Below are 17,621 nucleotides of genomic sequence, written 5' to 3'. Positions count from 1 at the left end.
AAGAAGTGGCGGTTAGTATGTTGCTGCCGCTCATGCTGAACACTACATTTCCCAAACTGGTCTCCATGCTAACGTTTTTTTAGAATTTTAAAGTTTTAACTAGATACTTACTCTGAGTTATTCTTGTGCATTTTGCACAGTACTTCCTGGGTCTTTGTCCTCTGCCATGGTCCACCGTGGTGGGAGCCGTTTGTGTGGAGGGCGGGGCCAAAATCACCCTAACGCACAGCTGACTCCACTCGGAGTTGAGAAGGGGCGGAGTCACACTTACGCTCTCCCATATCAGCCGATGGGCCAGCGGACACATAGAGCGAGAAGGGGCGGTAAGTATCTTGCTGCCGCTCGTGCTGAACGCTTCGTTTCCCACACTGGACTCCATGCTGTTTTCTAGAATTTTAAAGTTTTAACTAGAAACTTCAGTCAGTCAGTCAAAAAAACTGTTAATTCTAGGTTGAACAGATTCAATAAAACAATTCATAGTTCATAACATTTCCTAATTTAAAAAAGTTTTGATAAAACTAAGCACAGAGCTGCAGATAATAACAGTTGATAGCAACTTCAGATAATTAAAACCCTCTTTATAAGAACATGGACTAATATCCCTTGGATCTTGGATCTTTATAGAGTGTGCAAAAGAGCATGAGGTGCATTGTGCTCTGCTTGGCTATGTTATTACATGGACAGTGGGTAAGTCTCTCACACCATCCCCCCTGTTTTGGAAAAGTCACAAGAAAGTGCAATGTGCTTAAGCGAAATCTGGTCATTAGGAAACATGAGTGAACCTCGTGGTAAAAAACAGATAAAATTGTTGCTGATTTAAAAGAGCGCGATCTACTATGTTATTGTCCTTATTTGACAAACTTAAAAACGTATAATAGGCATTTTTAATACCCATCTTCACATTGGGTTGAATGGATTCCGGGTTTTTGTAAAAATCTTGAAAGCCTATCTTACAAAAATGTCTTTATCATAACGAAGCCAGGGGATCGCCATTGCGTTGTCAAGATTCATACAGTCCCTTAGTATTCCTCTTGAGAATAGTAAATCTTCGGAGGTCCAGATTTTCCCCCATAGTAGCAAGGGGGCAATATTGATTGTCAGTCACATATTCTAGGCCCACCTCAGAATGACAGAATGAGGTAGAAGAAGTACTGGGGATAAAGAAGAGTTGTTTTAAAAATTATGGGGCATATTAGCAAGAAATAGCGATACTTATCGCTAAATGCACTTAGCGCATTTTTTTTTTTTTATCGCTGCCTATTGCTGGATATGCTAGCGGAGAAAACCTTCCATTAGCAACGTTTTTCTCCATTGTGCTAAAATATCCAGCGATAGTGGCGAAATGCGTGAATATCGCTGAAAATCCAGCGATATTCACGCATTAACGCCAATGGGGACTTAACCTGAAGATCCACCTCCCATTGGATAAACAGGAAAGTCATGTTTTTAGGAGGCATTAGATTATAGCGATAATCGCGCTTAGCGCGATTTTTGTAATCGCTATGCCTACCTTGCTAATAGGCGATAGCTACAGTTTGGGTACGTCCACTGTGCGTGTCATTAGCGTTAAATATCGCTGACATGCAAAGTGGGCCCCAAACCGGTCGCTATCGCCTAAAAGCTTTCACTAACTGCTGTTAGCGACAGCTTGCTAATAGGGCGATAACAATATCGCTGCTTTAGCGGCAAAAAGTGCAGATTGAGCGGCGATATGGCCCTTGCTAATATGCCCTTTATTTTCTAATATTTGAATCTGTGCACTTTTGTGATATCCCCACACTCCTGCCCCATAGGTGGCCGCTGAGAGACATTTGTATTTATACAATGTTTTCAATTTGGCTACCGGCTTGTGACCTAGTTTGCTGGCAAAACAAAAAAGCCCCTCTATAGTTCTATTAGTTTGTTTAAGCCTCATCATGATCAAGTTGTCCCAGCTCAGTTTATTATTAAAAAGATTCCCCAAGTAGGTAAAATTTGGCACTGTGTCGATAACTGTATCATTTACTATATACTTGCGTGTTTTAGTTTTATTTGGGCCAACATACTCTGAGTTGTTCTTGTGCATTTTGCACAGTACTTCCTGGTACTTTGTCCTCTGCCCTGGTCCACCGCGGCAGGAGCTGTTGGTGAGGAGGGCATGGCCAAAATCACCTTAACGCACAGCTGACTCCACTCAGAGCTGAGAAGGGGCGGAGTCACACTTACGCTCTCGAATATCAGCCGAGGGGCCAGCGGACGCGCAGCGGAGCAAGAAGGGGTGGTTAGTATCTTGCTGCCGCTCGTGCTGAACGCTACGTTACCCAAACTTGTCTCCATGCTGTTTTTTAGAATTTTAAAGTTTTAACTAGAAACTTACTCCGAGTTGTTCTTTTGCATTTCGCACAGTACTTCCTGGGACTTTGTCCTCTGCCCTGGTCTACCGCGGAGGGAGCAGTTTGTATGTAGGGCGGGGCCAAAATCACACAAGCGCACAGCTGACTCCACTCGGAGCTGAGAAGGGGCAGAGTCACACTTACGCTCTCCCATATCAGCCGATGGGCATGGGGAAGTGTACAGTAGGTGCGCCGAAGGCGCACCAAAGGCAAGCCCTTCTGCACTCGTCTGTGTCTGGCCTGCATCCAGCGCCAGCCATGCTACCCGTCTGCAACCAGCTACAAGAATAATACTGTCCAGGGAACAAATCCTTGAGCTGAAGTCAAAACGCTGTCTTAGACCAATATGCCTAAACCCCTGTACATTGGAACAGGAGCTACATGGCCAGAGGTCACACTGTATATACTGTACCTTTGAATTCAACAAGGAATACCTAGGAAACAGGGGTAAGTCCATTGAAGGGGCCACACCCTTGGGATCACGAACCGCTAGCAACAGGTCAAATGTAAATATCAAAACCTGCTTAATTAACTGTAGGTCTCTCCCGAAGCATGCAGATGATGTTTGGCTGTTATTAGAATCAAGTGCTTGGGATGTCATCTTCTTTACAGAGACATGGTTAAGAGAAAGCTCTACCCCTGTGTTAGATTTGGGGGTCTCTAGTTGACACAGGTAGGTACTTGTGACAAATAGGACCCTCTCCTCTAGTCAGGGAAAGGGGATTACACACCTAAAATAACCCCTGCTCACCCTCTAGGTTGTCTGGCACGAGCAGTCAAGGCTTATTTCAGAGGCATTGTAAGTTAAGCAGTAGTGACCACATACAGTAATCCAGTGACAACATTACAAATGGACACCACACAGGTTTTATATAAAAATAAGTATACTTTATATAGAGTTACTGTTAGACCTGTCTGCCCTTTGGGTTGTCCCTCCTATTTATTATTTATTTTTGTCCCCTTTTTGCCCCTCACATCCCTTAAATTTTATGTCCACTGAATTTTCTTTGCGGTGTTGACAAGGGGTTAGATGCTCTTTGACCCTCGAAGTCCTTTTCCCTGAGGCCTAGGTGCCACTTCTGACTAGATTTGTGAAACTCACAACATGGTGGTCATCAACTGCCATAACTGCCGCCCCAGGAGAAGGGCCTATAGATCAGAATAGGATCTTCTAGAAATTTCTGGACCTTGCTGGACCCTTGGTGGTCAGCCTATAAAAAGCCAGGATTAGGGCAGCCATTTTGTGCAGTGTGTGAGGCAGCGTGAAGAGAAGCTAGTTGGAGTGTAGGCTGAAAGAAGAGGAGGTTGGCGCAGTGTGAAGGACTTGACAGTCTTGTGGGGCTGCTTCCTGCCTGCTGATGCTACCCCTCCCTTGCTGACCAGACCCAACAGGAGTAGCGTTTCTTCAGAACCCTCAGGAAAGGAGGGATTGTGGCCTTGGACGAAGGCTGAGCTATTAACCAGGACCAGTGAGAAAAGGGGGCCTGTGGAACTGTCAGCTTCCTGCCGGAAATCAAACCCCTTTTCCCCAGTGGAATTGAACGTTAAGGCAACTACGCTTTCACCGTCGTCATCAGTTTACCTGTATCACCGTGGCCTGCCTGGAGTGGATTCTTCTCCCCTCGTGAATCAAGAACCCCTTCGTGAGGTGGAGAACTGCCTATCGGGGTGTTCCCCGGGTCTAGACGTCTCTCTGCAGCGAGCGAGTGAGGAGGAAGCTGCGGCGCTTAATCCCCGACTGACAGCGTCCGTGTCAGAGAATGCGGTGGCGTTTCAGACGCGCAAGAGGTGGAGCGCGAAGCCGACATCCAGGAAATGCAGCGCGGCGTTTCGGGACGGAGGAGGAGCTGGACGCGTCATCAAGCGGAGGCGTTCTCCCCTCGTAGGTTCACAGAAAGTGAGGAGGAACCCGGAGGTGCCGGCTTGGTGAGGCAGGGCGGATTCTATCAGGGAATACAGACGGAGCGCTCACAGTGCTCACCGGAGAAACGCCTCAGTTGAAGGGACCTTACCGGAGAAAAAGGAAGTAAGCGGGGCTTAAGCCAGAAAGGGAGGGAAGGCTGACGGAGATCCCTACCCCTGGCGTAGCCATTACCAACTCTGGCCGGGGGTTTGTTCTTCAATCCAGGGGGAGGCGGGGAGTTTCTGAGTAACGCCCCTGACAGGTTTCCCGAGCCTCGGACTGCTGCCTGTGACGAATTTCCCTGCGGGGGAAGTGACTCCCGGAGGTGCAATCTACTTCAGGGAATTACGGGGGGGAGTCTCCCACCGATCAGGTGAAGGAAGGAGCACAACGGCTCTGAATAAGTGTGCAGAATAAGAAAAAGGGTCACCTTTGTGCAAGTTTTCCTGCATAAAAGGAGAAGTGTTGTGTTATCTTTAAAGCTAAGGCAGACATAATGTGAGCTAGCCACTGGTAGGAGTTGGGTTTAGCTTGCCTGTCTTCAGTTGTCATTGAGCTGTGTGAGGTTTCATAACCAAAGGAATCAACTGTGGAAACTTCTGTTATCACCTTAAATCTGTCTATTTAAAATGCCTATCTTTTACTGAGGGAACCGTATAGGCTGATTTCCTTAATCCACTGCTATTCTTCATTAACTGTGTAGTATTGTTAGAAAACTGGTGGATAAAGTTTAGTGCTGAACCTTTATGTAATTGACAAAAGGGAATGAAATATGTCTTTGAAATGTGATATCAAACTTTAAAAGTGAAAAGAAACATAAGGAGAAATAATGGTGTGAAAAAGATAAAGTGAATCAAAATATTTTTATAAACCAGTCCATATTTTTCCACAAAATTGGTGTAGTGCTGTTTTTGTGTGGAAGTGCATTGAGTTACTGCTGGGTGGTGTGCAAACTTTACACTTGTGCTTCCAGGAACTGACTGTCTTACCCTAGGCCAGGCTACCCTATGTGACTTGGTAACACTAGGTCCAACATGTTTGGTGTCTAGCTGTGGGATGAGAACTGTGGTTGCGACTACTCTGCAGTAACTGAGTGTATTCTACTGACCTACACCAGGAGTTTTCTCCTGGCGGACTTCCCAATTACTACTTTTGCTTTTTCTAAATTCATTCCTTTAGAAGCCCCTTGTGAATCTATTCTTCTTGTGTGCTTGTCCCTACATTGCTCTTCAGCAAAATGGAATTTGCTCTGGAAGAACTGGAAACTTATTCTGCAGCCCAGCTTAGGGACTTTTGTCAAAAGATGGGAGTGTTCTTTAAGCGTGGTGCCAAGAAGGGGGAACTCCAGACCAGTTTGAGGGCTTGGGTGGCAGCACATGGAGAAGGGAAGGAGGAGGAAGAGGGGACGGACCGGGACACAGTCATAGGGGTAGAGGGATTGTTCCATCCTGGGATGGGAAATTTACTTCCAGGATCAATGACCTACTCAAGGAGGGGCAGTAGTGTCTCCGGAGGAAGCTTGACCGAACCTGAGCTAACAGACAGGAGGGAAAAAAGGAAGCTGAAGTGGGAGTTAGCCAGGTTAGAACAGGAGAAGGAGGAACAGAGGATGGCTCATGAGCTTAAACTAAGAGAGCTCGAACTCAAGGCCCTACAATTAGGACCCTCCAACTCTCCGAATGGTGGCAGCGAAACCAGAGAACCAACCAGGGAATCCAGACCCTACTTACCTAAAGACATAGTTGCCAGCTATAGTCAAGGGGATGACATTGCCAAGTGGCTGGCTGCCTATGAGGTCTCATTAAGAGCCCATGGGATCCAGGAGAAACACTGGGGGGGGGGGGGGGTTATACAAGTACATGCCTCCTACTGGTCGGGACACCTTGTTAGCCCTGGAACAGGAGGAGCAGACCCACTGCCCCACCATGAAGGTAGCGTTAATCAAAAAGTTTGGGCTAACCCCGGAGAAGTATCGCCAAAAGTTCAGGGGGAGCCACAAATTAAGCACCAAAAACTGGGTGGATTTCCTGGACTATGCGAGGAAGGCATTGGAGGGCTGGGTACAGGGCAGCGAGGTGAAGGACTATGAGGGGTTATATGACCTTTTTCTTAAAGAGCATCTACTCGAGAAATGTTTTCCTTAGCTGCGCCAACACCTGGTGGACAGCAAGCTGACCAACCCCCGGAAGCTTGCAGAGGAGGCGGACATCTGGGCAAGTACCCGGGTGTCCTCAAAGGGGACTGGAGGGGATTCCCAAAGGGCCGGACAGGGCGCCCCACAGAAGAAGGAGGGGGGAGATAAAAAGAGGGAGTTCTCTAAAGGTCCCCAAAACAGTTTCCAGGGAAAGGGAACAGGTTTCACCCCTAAGGCTAACCCACCCAGAAACCCTCATCCTGGCCAGAGCCTGAGGCCAAGGGTTGTCCACTGCTTCGAATGTGGTGGTGTTGGACATTATAAAGGAGATGTTAAATGCCCAAAGAGACCACCCCCTCCCACCGGAGGAAAAGCCCCGGGAGTAGCTAGTGTAGCGCTCGAGGAGGAGTTGCCCTTAGATAAGGGGGGTGAGTGGGCGGGTGTCACCTTAGTGTCCCTGGGAGATCGGGAGATGGTTCCTAAGATCCAGGTGCCCCCAAATACTACCAAGTATGGGCAATGGATCACCATCAATGGCCAGAGAGGGGAGGCTCTGAGAGATACAGGAGCCAGTATGACTATGGTGAGGAGTCAACTGGTGTCTCCAGAGCAGGTGATTCCCAATGTACTCCACCCTGCCGCGATGGCTGACGGCAGAATGGGCCACTACCCTGTGGCCGAGTGTAGGAGAGTAGGGTCTGCTATCCTATGGTCACCCCAAATTTTTGCTTTTTGCTTCACTGGTTTATGACTTAATGTGGCTGTGGGCCTGCTAATCAGACACACAGCCTGCTGTTCTCTCTCTAAATTGTTACCCATGTACTTTAGGTGCATAACGACATTGGAACTGGTTCACCTTATTGGCCCCTGTAACAGTGTACCCAGGTACCCAGGACATAGGTGTTTCCAAGGCCTACCAGGGGCTGCAGCATGTATTGTGCCACCCCTGGCCTGGCCTCCATATTTGACACAACTGGCTGATCACTCAGCTGGGGTAAGTCGGTGTAATCACCCCTTACTTAGGTGTAGTATGCCTATACCTAACCTAAAATGGACACATATGTCCCTATCAGCCACTCCTATGGAAGGCCTCATCAATCCTGGAGGCAGAGTGCTTGGGAATATGTGAGATAGTGCTCTGGCATGAGCTGAGCCTGTCTGCAGCTTTCGGAACCATGTCCTTTAGCTGTTTCATGATATTGCCATACCATATACTCTTAAGTGCATTATGAACCTCGCGGTTAAATGCTATCTTGGGTTTGGCTTTATCTAAACATGTCGAGTAAGGTGTCATACGAATTGGAATACTACCCCCTCGCCAATTCTGGCGACGGGGGTAGCATTCCACCCTTCTAGAGGGACACAACATGTACCTAGCCTGAACCCCGGTTAAAGTTAAACAGAGCCTTAGCATCACAAAATGGATGCTGCCACCACAGACACAAGTCTGACCTCCTGCTGCTGGGAGTCCTTCCAGCGAGGGCAGCTTGGACAAAGGGTTTCCTGCCTGGGGAGGTGCTAGCACCACTCCAGACAGAATTTTGTGTATTGGGTAGGACAGGGCTGAATAGAATCAGACATGCCTGGGGCACACAAGGTGTCCCTGTGCATAGGCCAGTTCAAACCGGTGCTGGGGCTTTCCAGCCCCAGTCCTGGTGCGAAACTGGACAAAGGAAAGGGGGTGTAACCACCCCCCTTCCTGGTTCCATCCAGAGGAGGGACCTAGTAGGTGATCCGGCCCCCCAGATTCGAATAAGAGTGGGAGCTGTGTCCTGAGACTTCAGATCATCCTGAATCAACTTGAAATACAGAAGAAGACTGGACTTCGACATTCTGCTGCACAGAAGACGGAAGAGAATCTCCCTTGTGGCCAAGGAGTGACCACCCTGTGAACACAGGCACCAACCAGCAACTCGACGTCTGCTTTGCCGCCGCCTCCCGCCGGAGCCCGAGCCCAGAGCCTGACAAGACCCAGACTCCCAGACTTCTCACCGCCCGATCCACAGTCCCTGCAAAGAAGGGACCCGTGGAGGCACCGAGAGACGTGGGACCGGACCTCTTGGAAGACCCCCGAAACGCTGACTGCGCAGCATCAGAGGCACCCTCGACGCTGTGCTTTGGGGTTTGAGAAGCCCCAACCTCGAGCAGCCCTTGCACCGAAGATCAGCCCCCCAGCATCTCCACGATCTGCGTGGGGCCCTTTTGCACTGTGCCACTCGACGCGCCATCCCGTCCACTTGCCACGTGGCTAGCGGCCATCTTGGCGGCGAAACCTTCAACTTACACTGCGGGTCTGGTTGCTCCAGACTTGCCCTCGCTCCTGTAAAAAGGAGCACCTGCTCTGACCTTGCTGGTCCGAGTAACAAGCCTTTTTCGATTCCTGCGTGGCTTGCATTAGCCAAGGCCTGTTTGCTCCAATCAAGTTGTTGACACCGCCAACAGCGAGAAGCCTGCGTGGGACAGCTCGTGACCGACTCCTGGACGTCTTCGACCCCTCGTGTCCACGTGGCTGCAGAGAGAAGCTACACCTCGATGCCTGTTTGCACCCGACATCGCCTGGTTCCACTCTGGTTCCACGGTAGTCACTGGCTAGTGACTTTGAACATTGTCCCCTCTGCTTTCAGGTCTTCACCTCTTCAGATCCACCCTTGGATCCACCGGAACTCTTCACATCGAGCCGCCTGCAGCATCTTCAGCTCCAAGCACCATCGACCTGCGTGACGAAACCCGACACTACTTCGACCCTATGCACCCGCTTCCTGTGGGTGAGGTAACTCAGCTCCGCCGGTGTTCCCACACTGGTACACACCTCTAGTGTCTGTGTCTAAAGTTTCATCCTTCTAGGTCACTCGGAAGGTTCCTTTTTAACTAACTTTGTAACTTTTACGCACCATTGACATTGCATTGGTAAAGCGTGCACTTTCCGCACTGCACCCGAGTCCCGCGGGCCTTTCCCAACTTCTTCACTGCTAGTCCCGAACAGCTCCAGCGATTCCCCAGGCCCTAGGCCTCTTCACTTTCCCCATAGTGGTTCTTATACCACTATTTTAGTATATGGTTTAGGTGGCCCCTAGGGCTCATCCATAATTGTGCAACTTTTGTGTATTTAAACTGTGTTTTGTTTTAACGCATTTGCTTCTGTGCTCATAAAGAGTATCAGGGTTATTTGTAGAAATAAATCTATATATACTTTCAATATATATCTGTGTGGTGTCCTTTCATTTGGTATTCAAGGGATTGTGTATGGTAAAACAGCTTGCTTCACATGCCTTTACAGAGTTTAGCCTAAGACTGCTTAGTCCATGCTACCCCTAGGATAGCTTGTCTATAAGGTTGACTTTACAACCTGCACCATAAGGGTTGCTTGGCATGGTACAAGGTGATCACTAGAACTAGTGAGCATCATATACCAGGCCAACTTCTCACATTGGTGAGCAGCGGATTGGGATTTGAGCTTGCTGTTGTTTTACCATCACAATCTTTGAAAATATCATTTGAAAGATCATACAGGTACCTGATAGGTACACTAAAACAAGACTAGATATACTTAAGTTCTACTGAACTTAGTTGTTGTAGAGGATAGGGAGCAGCACACCCTGACTACAACTACTAGATAGGTTTTGTAGGAAAACACAAGTGTAGGTAGATTGCAACACATCCACCACACTAGAGCAATGTCTGAAGCAGAGGGATCCACTGGAACCACCTCTGTTGAGAGTGACCCTCCAAGGGCACCATCCAAATGTGCTATCTTTCCATTTAAGGAACTGAGGCAACTGTGTTCCATGAGAGGAATCAAAACTGGTCCTACCCCTACAGCAGGACACCTCAGAGAGCTGTTAGACCAGTCTGAAGCTCTAAAAAGCTCCAAACCAGGCCCCTCAGGGACTGGAGATGGAGGCTCTCCCACTGAAGATGATAACCCTGATGCCCCTGCCCCTGTCATCCAGATAGATGAGGAAGACCAGACCACTGGGAATACTCAGCCTGAGGAAGAGGAAGAGGAGGAGGAGGTGGAAGAAAGTGATTCTGATGATGGTAGAGATAGCCAGGTGTTAGTCAGCAGGCTTAACCACTTGGCTGCTAAGGGTCCTCGACGAGCTCCATTGACTTTCCATTGAAATCAATGGAAAGTCCATGACGAGTTACCCTTGTCATTAGCGCTGAAGTGGTTAACCAGGCTAACCTAAGCTTATTTGGGACTGAAGGTGGGTCCAACCCATTCAGACCCCCAAATGGACTTAACCAGGAGCATAGGAGGAGGAGGAATCACTCAGGTGAGTCCAATACTTCCCATGTTTCTAGAGGTTCTCATGGCAACTCCAGAAGGGAGTTTACTAGCCCTCAGAGAAGGGAACATGAGGCCAAAATGAGAGAGGCTGAACTTAGGATTCAGAGGCAAGAGTTAGAAGTTGCCCTGGCCAAAGAGAAACTTGCTAGAGCAAGGCAGCCTAGAGAGAGTGGATTGGATTCCACTGGTGGCAGCACTATCCCCAAGGATAAAGACAGGTCCTATGACAATAGAAACCTGAGTAAGATTGTGCCCCCCTACAAAGTTGGGGATGATATCCACAAATGGATGACTGCACTTGAGAGAGCTTGCAAAGTACAGCAGGTCCCTCAGGAGCAGTGGGCAGCAATCTTGTGGCTCTCCTTTGAAGGTAGAGGCAGAGACAGACTCCTCACAGTTAGTGATGGGGATTCTAGAAACGACCTGGTCCTGAAGAGTGCTCTGATTGATGGGTTAGGCTTAACCACTGAACAGTACAGGTTAATGTTCAGAGACACCCAGAAGACACAGACTCAGGACTGGTCTGAATTTGTTGAATGTGCCACTAAGGCTCTGGAGGGCTGGTTGCTGGGAAGTAAGGTTACAGACTATGAAGGATTGTACAATTTGCTTATGAGGGAACAGATTTTAAATAACTGTCAGAACCAGCAGTTGCATCAACATTTGGTTGACTCAGATCTAACCTCTCCCCAAGAATTGGGAAAGAGGGCAGACAAATGGGTTAGAACCAGAGTTAAGCAAAAGAACCAGAACCAGAACCAGGGTGGTGACCAAAAGAAAACAGACCAGAAGGGTGGGGAGCAGAAAGCTAAAGACCAGAAGTCTTCAACAGGGCCCCAAACTAATACTGAGGGTGGGTCCCAAACGTCCAAGAAGAAGAAGAAAGAAGGTCAAAGAAAACCCTGGTGTAGCTTTTGCAAAAACACCACTCACTGGACAAGTGATTGTAAAAAGGGTGGAGCCCCCAACACTGCAGCCCCTAAGGCACCTGCACCCACTAGTACAGTTGGCAGTGTTGGTCCACAGACTAAGGGGGTAGTGGGTATCACCTTGGGAACTGATGGAGATTCTGACCTAGTCAGAGTCCCCACACAGGCTGTTCTGATTTGTGATGGGGAGATTGATTTTTCCCCTACTGTCAGTCCCAATAATTTGGGCAAGTACAGACAGACACCTCTAATTAATGAAAAAGTGGCTCAAGCATACAGGGACACATGTGCCAGTGTCACTATGGTGACGCCTAGCTTTGTGGACCCTGGACAGTACATACCAGGTGATAATTATCTGGTGACCAATGCCAGCAATGTCACTACTACACATAGTGTGGCAATTGTTAACTTTTCCTGGGGAGGGGTAACTGGCCTAAAAAGAGTTGTGGTTAGTGCTGATCTCCCAGTAGAATGTTTGTTGGGCAATGACCTGGAGAGCTCTCTATGGTCAGAAGTTGAGTACAGGACTCATGCAGAGATGTTAGGGATATCATCACATGTCCTTGCTGTGACCAGGTCACAGGCCAAAAAGTGCCTCTCTGAACCTCAGGTCTTGGATCCTGGGACAATGGACCAAGTACCTTCCAAGACAAGGAACAGGAGGGCAAAGGCTGTGCCTTCCCAAATGCCTACAAGTGAGGATCAGCCTTCACAGGAAGATGATTCTGAGACCCCTGAAGGAACTGTCCCTATAGAGCTTGAACCTGATCAGGTTGAGTTTCTGGGGACAGGGGACCTTCTAGGGCAGACTTGGGGCAGGCTCAGTTATCCTGTCCTTCTCTTGAACCCCTCAGACAGCAGGCTGCTGCTGAGGCTGCTGGGAATGCTCAAGGTACCCATAAGGTTTATTGGGATGATGGGCTCCTTTATTCAGAGGGTAGAGACCCCAAGCCTGGTACAACCAGGAGGTTTTCTTTATTTTATTTTATTTTCAAGGTTTTATATAGCGCTGCTGGACCCAAGAGTATCAGAGCGCTTTACATGGAGGTGAGAATCAACAAATGTTTGTGCGAAAAATAGAGAAACAAAAAGCAAAATATACGTAATGGAAGAAACAAAAAGCAAAAACGTAATGGAAGCAATATACATAATATAGCATAATTATATAATGAAAGTGAAATCTGGTTGGTCATACCTCTGCAATTTAGGGGCTTCCTTCTTACCTTGGCACACGATATTCCCTTAGCAGGACACCTAGGCCAGAACAAAACATGGGACAGACTTGTCTGTCACTTTCACTGGCCTCACATGTCAGAAGATACCAAGGAGTTTTGTCGCTCCTGTGTAACCTGCCAAGCAAGTGGCAAAGCAGGTGGTACCACAAAGGCCCCCCTAATACCACTACCTGTGGTGGGGGTGCCCTTTGAAAGGGTAGGGATTGACATTGTTGGACCAATGGATCCCCCTACAGCATCTGGGCACAGATTCATACTGGTGGTGGTGGACCATGCCACCAGGTACCCAGAGGCAATTCCACTTAGGACCACAACAGCTCCTGTTGTGGCCAGGGCCTTACTTGGAGTTTTCTCCAGAGTGGGGTTTCCTAAGGAGGTAGTATCTGATAGAGGTGCAAACTTCATGTCAGTATACTTGACAGCTATGTGGAAGGAATGTGGTGTCAACTATAAGTTCACCACTCCCTATCATCCACAATGCAATGGGCTTGTTGAGAGATTCAACAAGACCCTCAAGGGCATGATCACAGGATTACCTGAGAAGCTCAGGCGAAGATGGGATATCCTTCTGCCCTGCCTTCTGTTTGCTTACAGAGAGGTCCCACAAAAAGGTGTTGGCTTCAGCCCCTTTGAATTGTTGTTTGGACACCCTGTAAGAGGACCCCTATGTCTGGTGAGGGAAGGATGGGAGTTACCTCTCAAAAAGCCCAAGCAAGACATAGTGGACTATGTACTTGGTCTCCGCTCCAGGATGGCTGAGTATATGGAGAAGGCATCCAAAAACCTTGAGGCTAGCCAGGAATTACAGAAAGCCTGGCATGACCAAAAGGCTGTCCTGACTGAGTACCAGCCTGGACAGAAGGTATGGGTGTTGGAGCCAGTGGCCCCAGCAGCACTCCAAGACAAATCGTCTGGACCCCATACAATCCTTGAGAAAAAGGGAGAGGTTACCTACTTGGTGGACCTAGGAACTCCCAGGAGCCCCCACAGGGTGCTCCATGTTAACAGGCTGAAAGCATATGTTGACAGGGCAGACATGGGCTTGCTCATGGCTACAGATGAGGGGCAGGAGGAAGAGAGTGACCCTCTCCCAGACCTGCTGACTCAGAACCCTGAGGATGGCTCAGTTGATGGTGTGGCCTTAGATGGCAGCCTCACTGAACATCAGCAACATGACTGTAGACAGGTTTTGCAGTCATATCGACATATGTTCTCCCTGACACCCAGTCAGACTAACTGGTGTACCCATGTGGTGGACACTGGTGATAGTCTTCCTGTAAAGAACAAAATTTACAGGCAGCCTGACCATGTCAGAGACTGTATCAAGGCTGAGGTGCAAAAGATGCTGGAGTTAGGTGTCATTGAGCCTTCAGAGAGCCCCTGGGCTAGCCCAGTGGTTCTGGTCCCCAAACCTCACACCAAAGATGGAAAGAGAGAGATGAGGTTCTGTGTGGATTACAGAGGACTCAATGCTGTCACCAGGACAGATGCACACCCAATTCCAAGGGCAGATGAGCTCATAGACAAATTGGCTTCTGCCAAGTATTTGAGCACATTTGACTTGACAGCTGGCTACTGGCAAATCAGGTTAGCTGAGGAGTCTAAGGCCAAGACAGCATTTTCTACCCCCAGTGGGCATTACCAGTTTGTGGTGATGCCCTTTGGTTTGAAAAATGCACCTGCCACCTTCTAAAGGTTGGTGAATCAAGTCCTTACTGGGTTGGATGACTTTTGTGCAGCATATCTGGACGATGTTGCTGTCTTTAGCTCCACCTGGGAGGATCACCTGGTCCACCTGAAGGAAGTGCTAGAGGCTCTGCAAAAGGCAGGCCTCACTATCAAGGCAACCAAGTGCCAGATAGGGCAGAGTAAGGTTGTGTACTTGGGCCACCTTGTGGGTGGAGGCCAAGTTCAACCACTGGAGAGTAAGTTTCAGACCATAAAGGACTGGACTCCTCCAACTACCCAGACTCAGGTCAGAGCTTTCTTGGGCCTGAATGGGTACTACAGGAAGTTTGTTAAGAACTATGGGTCCATTGTGACTCCTCTTAATGATCTGACATCCAAGAAGATGCCCAAAAAGGTTCAGTGGACAGAATACTGTCAAAAGGCATTTGATGCCCTGAAGAAGGCCATGTGCTCTGCACCTATCCTGAAGAGTCCTGACTACTCAAGAGAGTTTATTGTCCAATCAGATGCTTCTGAGTTGGGAGTGGGAGCTGTGCTTTCACAACTTAATGTAGATGGTCAAGACCAGCCCATTGCTTTCATTAGCAGAAGGCTGACCCCCAGAGAGAAACGTTGGTCAGCCATTGAGAGGGAGGCCTTTGCTGTGGTGTGGGCCCTGAAGAAGTTGAGACCATACTTGTTTGGCACTCACTTCAAGATTCAGACCGACCATAAGCCCCTCTTATGGCTTAATCAGATGAAGGGTGAAAACCCCAAACTGCTCAGGTGGTCCATTTCCCTACAGGGGATGGACTTTACAGTGGAGCACCGCCCAGGGACTGACCATGGTAATGCAGATGGTCTCTCCAGGTACTTCCACTTAGAACATGAAGATACAACTGGTCAAGGTTAGTCTAATGTCCCTGCGTTTGGGGGGGGGGGGGGTTGTGTAGGAGAGTAGGGTCTGCTATCCTATGGTCACCCCAAATGTTTGCTTTTTGCTTCACTAGTTTATGACTTAATGTGGCTGTGGGCCTGCTAATCAGACCCACAGCCTGCTGTTCTCTCTCTAAATTGTACTTTAGGTGCATAACGACATTGGAACTGGTTCACCTTATTGGCCCCTGTAACAGTGTACCCAGGTACCCAGGGCATAGGTGTTTCCAAGGCCTACCAGGGGCTGCAGCATGTATTGTGCCACCCCTGGCCTGGCCTCCATATTTGACACAACTGGCTGATAACTCAGCTGGGCTAAGTCGGTGTAATCACCCCTTACTTAGGTGTAGTATGCCTATACCTAACCTGAAATGGACACATATGTCCCTATCAGCCACTCCTATGGAAGGCCTCATCAATCCTGGAGGCAGAGTGCTTGGGAATATGTGAGATAGTGCTCTGGCATGAGCTGAGCCTGTCTGCAGCTTTCGGAACCATGTCCTTTAGCTGTTTCATGATATTGCCATACCATATACTCTTAAGTAAATGTAAATGTGAATGTAAATGTAGTATACTTGTAAAGCGCACAGCTGCCCCAGCAACGGGGCGTCCCGGCGCTGTATAACTCTGGGGAACCCGTCCTGGCTTTCCCTGTGGGATGGTCCCTTGCTGGGAGTCCCCAAGGTGGAGCCAGGCATCCCCGGAATTGGTGGGGCCATTGTGGAGATTAGGCAAGCTAATGCCCAGAGTTGCCGAGTGTAACCCCTGATTAGAGTAAGCACCGAAGCGAGAATTATCGAGTCCGCTGACCAAGGTCCACGACCCTTCCGCGTCGGGAATTGAACCCTGGTCCCGGGCTGACTTCTGCTCTCAGGCCTGCCGCCTCTAACCAGTGAGCCACACTACTCCATTAAGTGCATTATGAACCTCGCAGTTAAATGCTATCTTGAGTTTGGCTTTATCAAAACATGTCGAGTAAGGTGTCATACGAATTGGAATACTACCCCCTCGCCAATTCTGGCGACGGGGGTAGCATTCCACCCTTCTAGAGGGACACGACATGTACCTAGCCTGAACCCCGGTTAAAGTTAAACAGAGCCTTAGCATCACAAAATGGATGCTGCCACCACAGACACAAGTCTGACCTCCTGCTGCTGGGAGTCCTTCCAGCGAGGGCAGCTTGGACAAAGGGTTTCCTGCCTGGGGAGGTGCTAGCACCACTCCAGACAGGATTTTGTGTATTGGGTAGGACAGGGCTGAATAGAATCAGACATGCCTGGGGCACACAAGGTGTCCCTGTGCATAGGCCAGTTCAAACCGGTGCTGGGGCTTTCCAGCCCCAGTCCTGGCGCGAAACTGGACAAAGGAAAGGGGGTGTAACCACCCCCCTTCCTGGTTCCACCCAGAGGAGGGACCTAGTAGGTGATCCGGCCCCCCAGATTCGAATAAGAGTGGGAGCTGTGTCCTGAGACTTCAGATCATCCTGAATCAACTTGAAATACAGAAGAAGACTGGACTTCGACATTCTGCTGCACAGAAGACGGAAGAGAATCTCCCTTGTGGCCAAGGAGTGACCACCCTGTGAACACAGGCACCAACCAGCAACTCGACGTCTGCTTTTCCGCCGCCTCCAGCCGGAGCCCGAGCCCGACAAGACCCAGACTCCCAGACTTCTCACCGCCCGATCCACAGTCCCTGCAAAGAAGGGACCCGTGGAGGCACCGAGAGACGTGGGACCGGACCTCTTGGAAGACCCCCGAAACGCTGACTGCGCAGCATCAGAGGCACCCTCGACGCTGTGCTTTGGGGTTTGAGAAGCCCCAACCTCGAGCAGCCCTTGCACCGAAGATCAGCCCCCCAGCATCTCCACGATCTGCGTGGGGCCCTTTTGCACTGTGCCACTCGACGCGCCATCCCGTCCACTTGCCACGTGGCTAGCGGCCATCTTGGTGGCGAAACCTTCAACTTACACTGCGGGTCTGGTTGCTCCAGACTTGCCCTCGCTCCTGTAAAAAGGAGCACCTGCTCTGACCTTGCTGGTCCGAGTAACAAGCCTTTTTTGATTCCTGCGTGGCTTGCATTAGCCAAGGCCTGTTTGCTCCAATCAAGTTGCCGACACCGCCAACAGCGAGAAGCCTGCGTGGGACAGCTCG

General features: G+C 49.3%; 1 protein-coding gene across 3 annotated transcripts in view; it reads right to left on the bottom strand.

The window, feature by feature from the left end:
• LOC144753965 (uncharacterized) overlaps positions 1-17,621 on the bottom strand; it is a 74,407-nt gene that overhangs the window by 12,563 nt on the left and 44,223 nt on the right. For 2 of the 3 annotated variants that reach the window (XM_078641485.1, XM_078641484.1), the window contains one exon: positions 112-387. In XM_078641485.1, the coding sequence (XP_078497611.1) occupies positions 112-387 (276 nt within the window). Of the gene's footprint in view, positions 1-111; positions 408-17,621 lie in introns of all 3 variants that reach the window. The other variant, XM_078641487.1, reaches the window with a different exon arrangement.

Source organism: Lissotriton helveticus, chromosome 5_1, assembly GCF_964261635.1.
Source record: "Lissotriton helveticus chromosome 5_1, aLisHel1.1, whole genome shotgun sequence".
NCBI lineage: Eukaryota > Metazoa > Chordata > Amphibia > Caudata > Salamandridae > Lissotriton > Lissotriton helveticus.
Note: the sequence above shows the minus strand (reverse complement) of the source record. Positions and strands in the feature narration are given on the sequence as shown.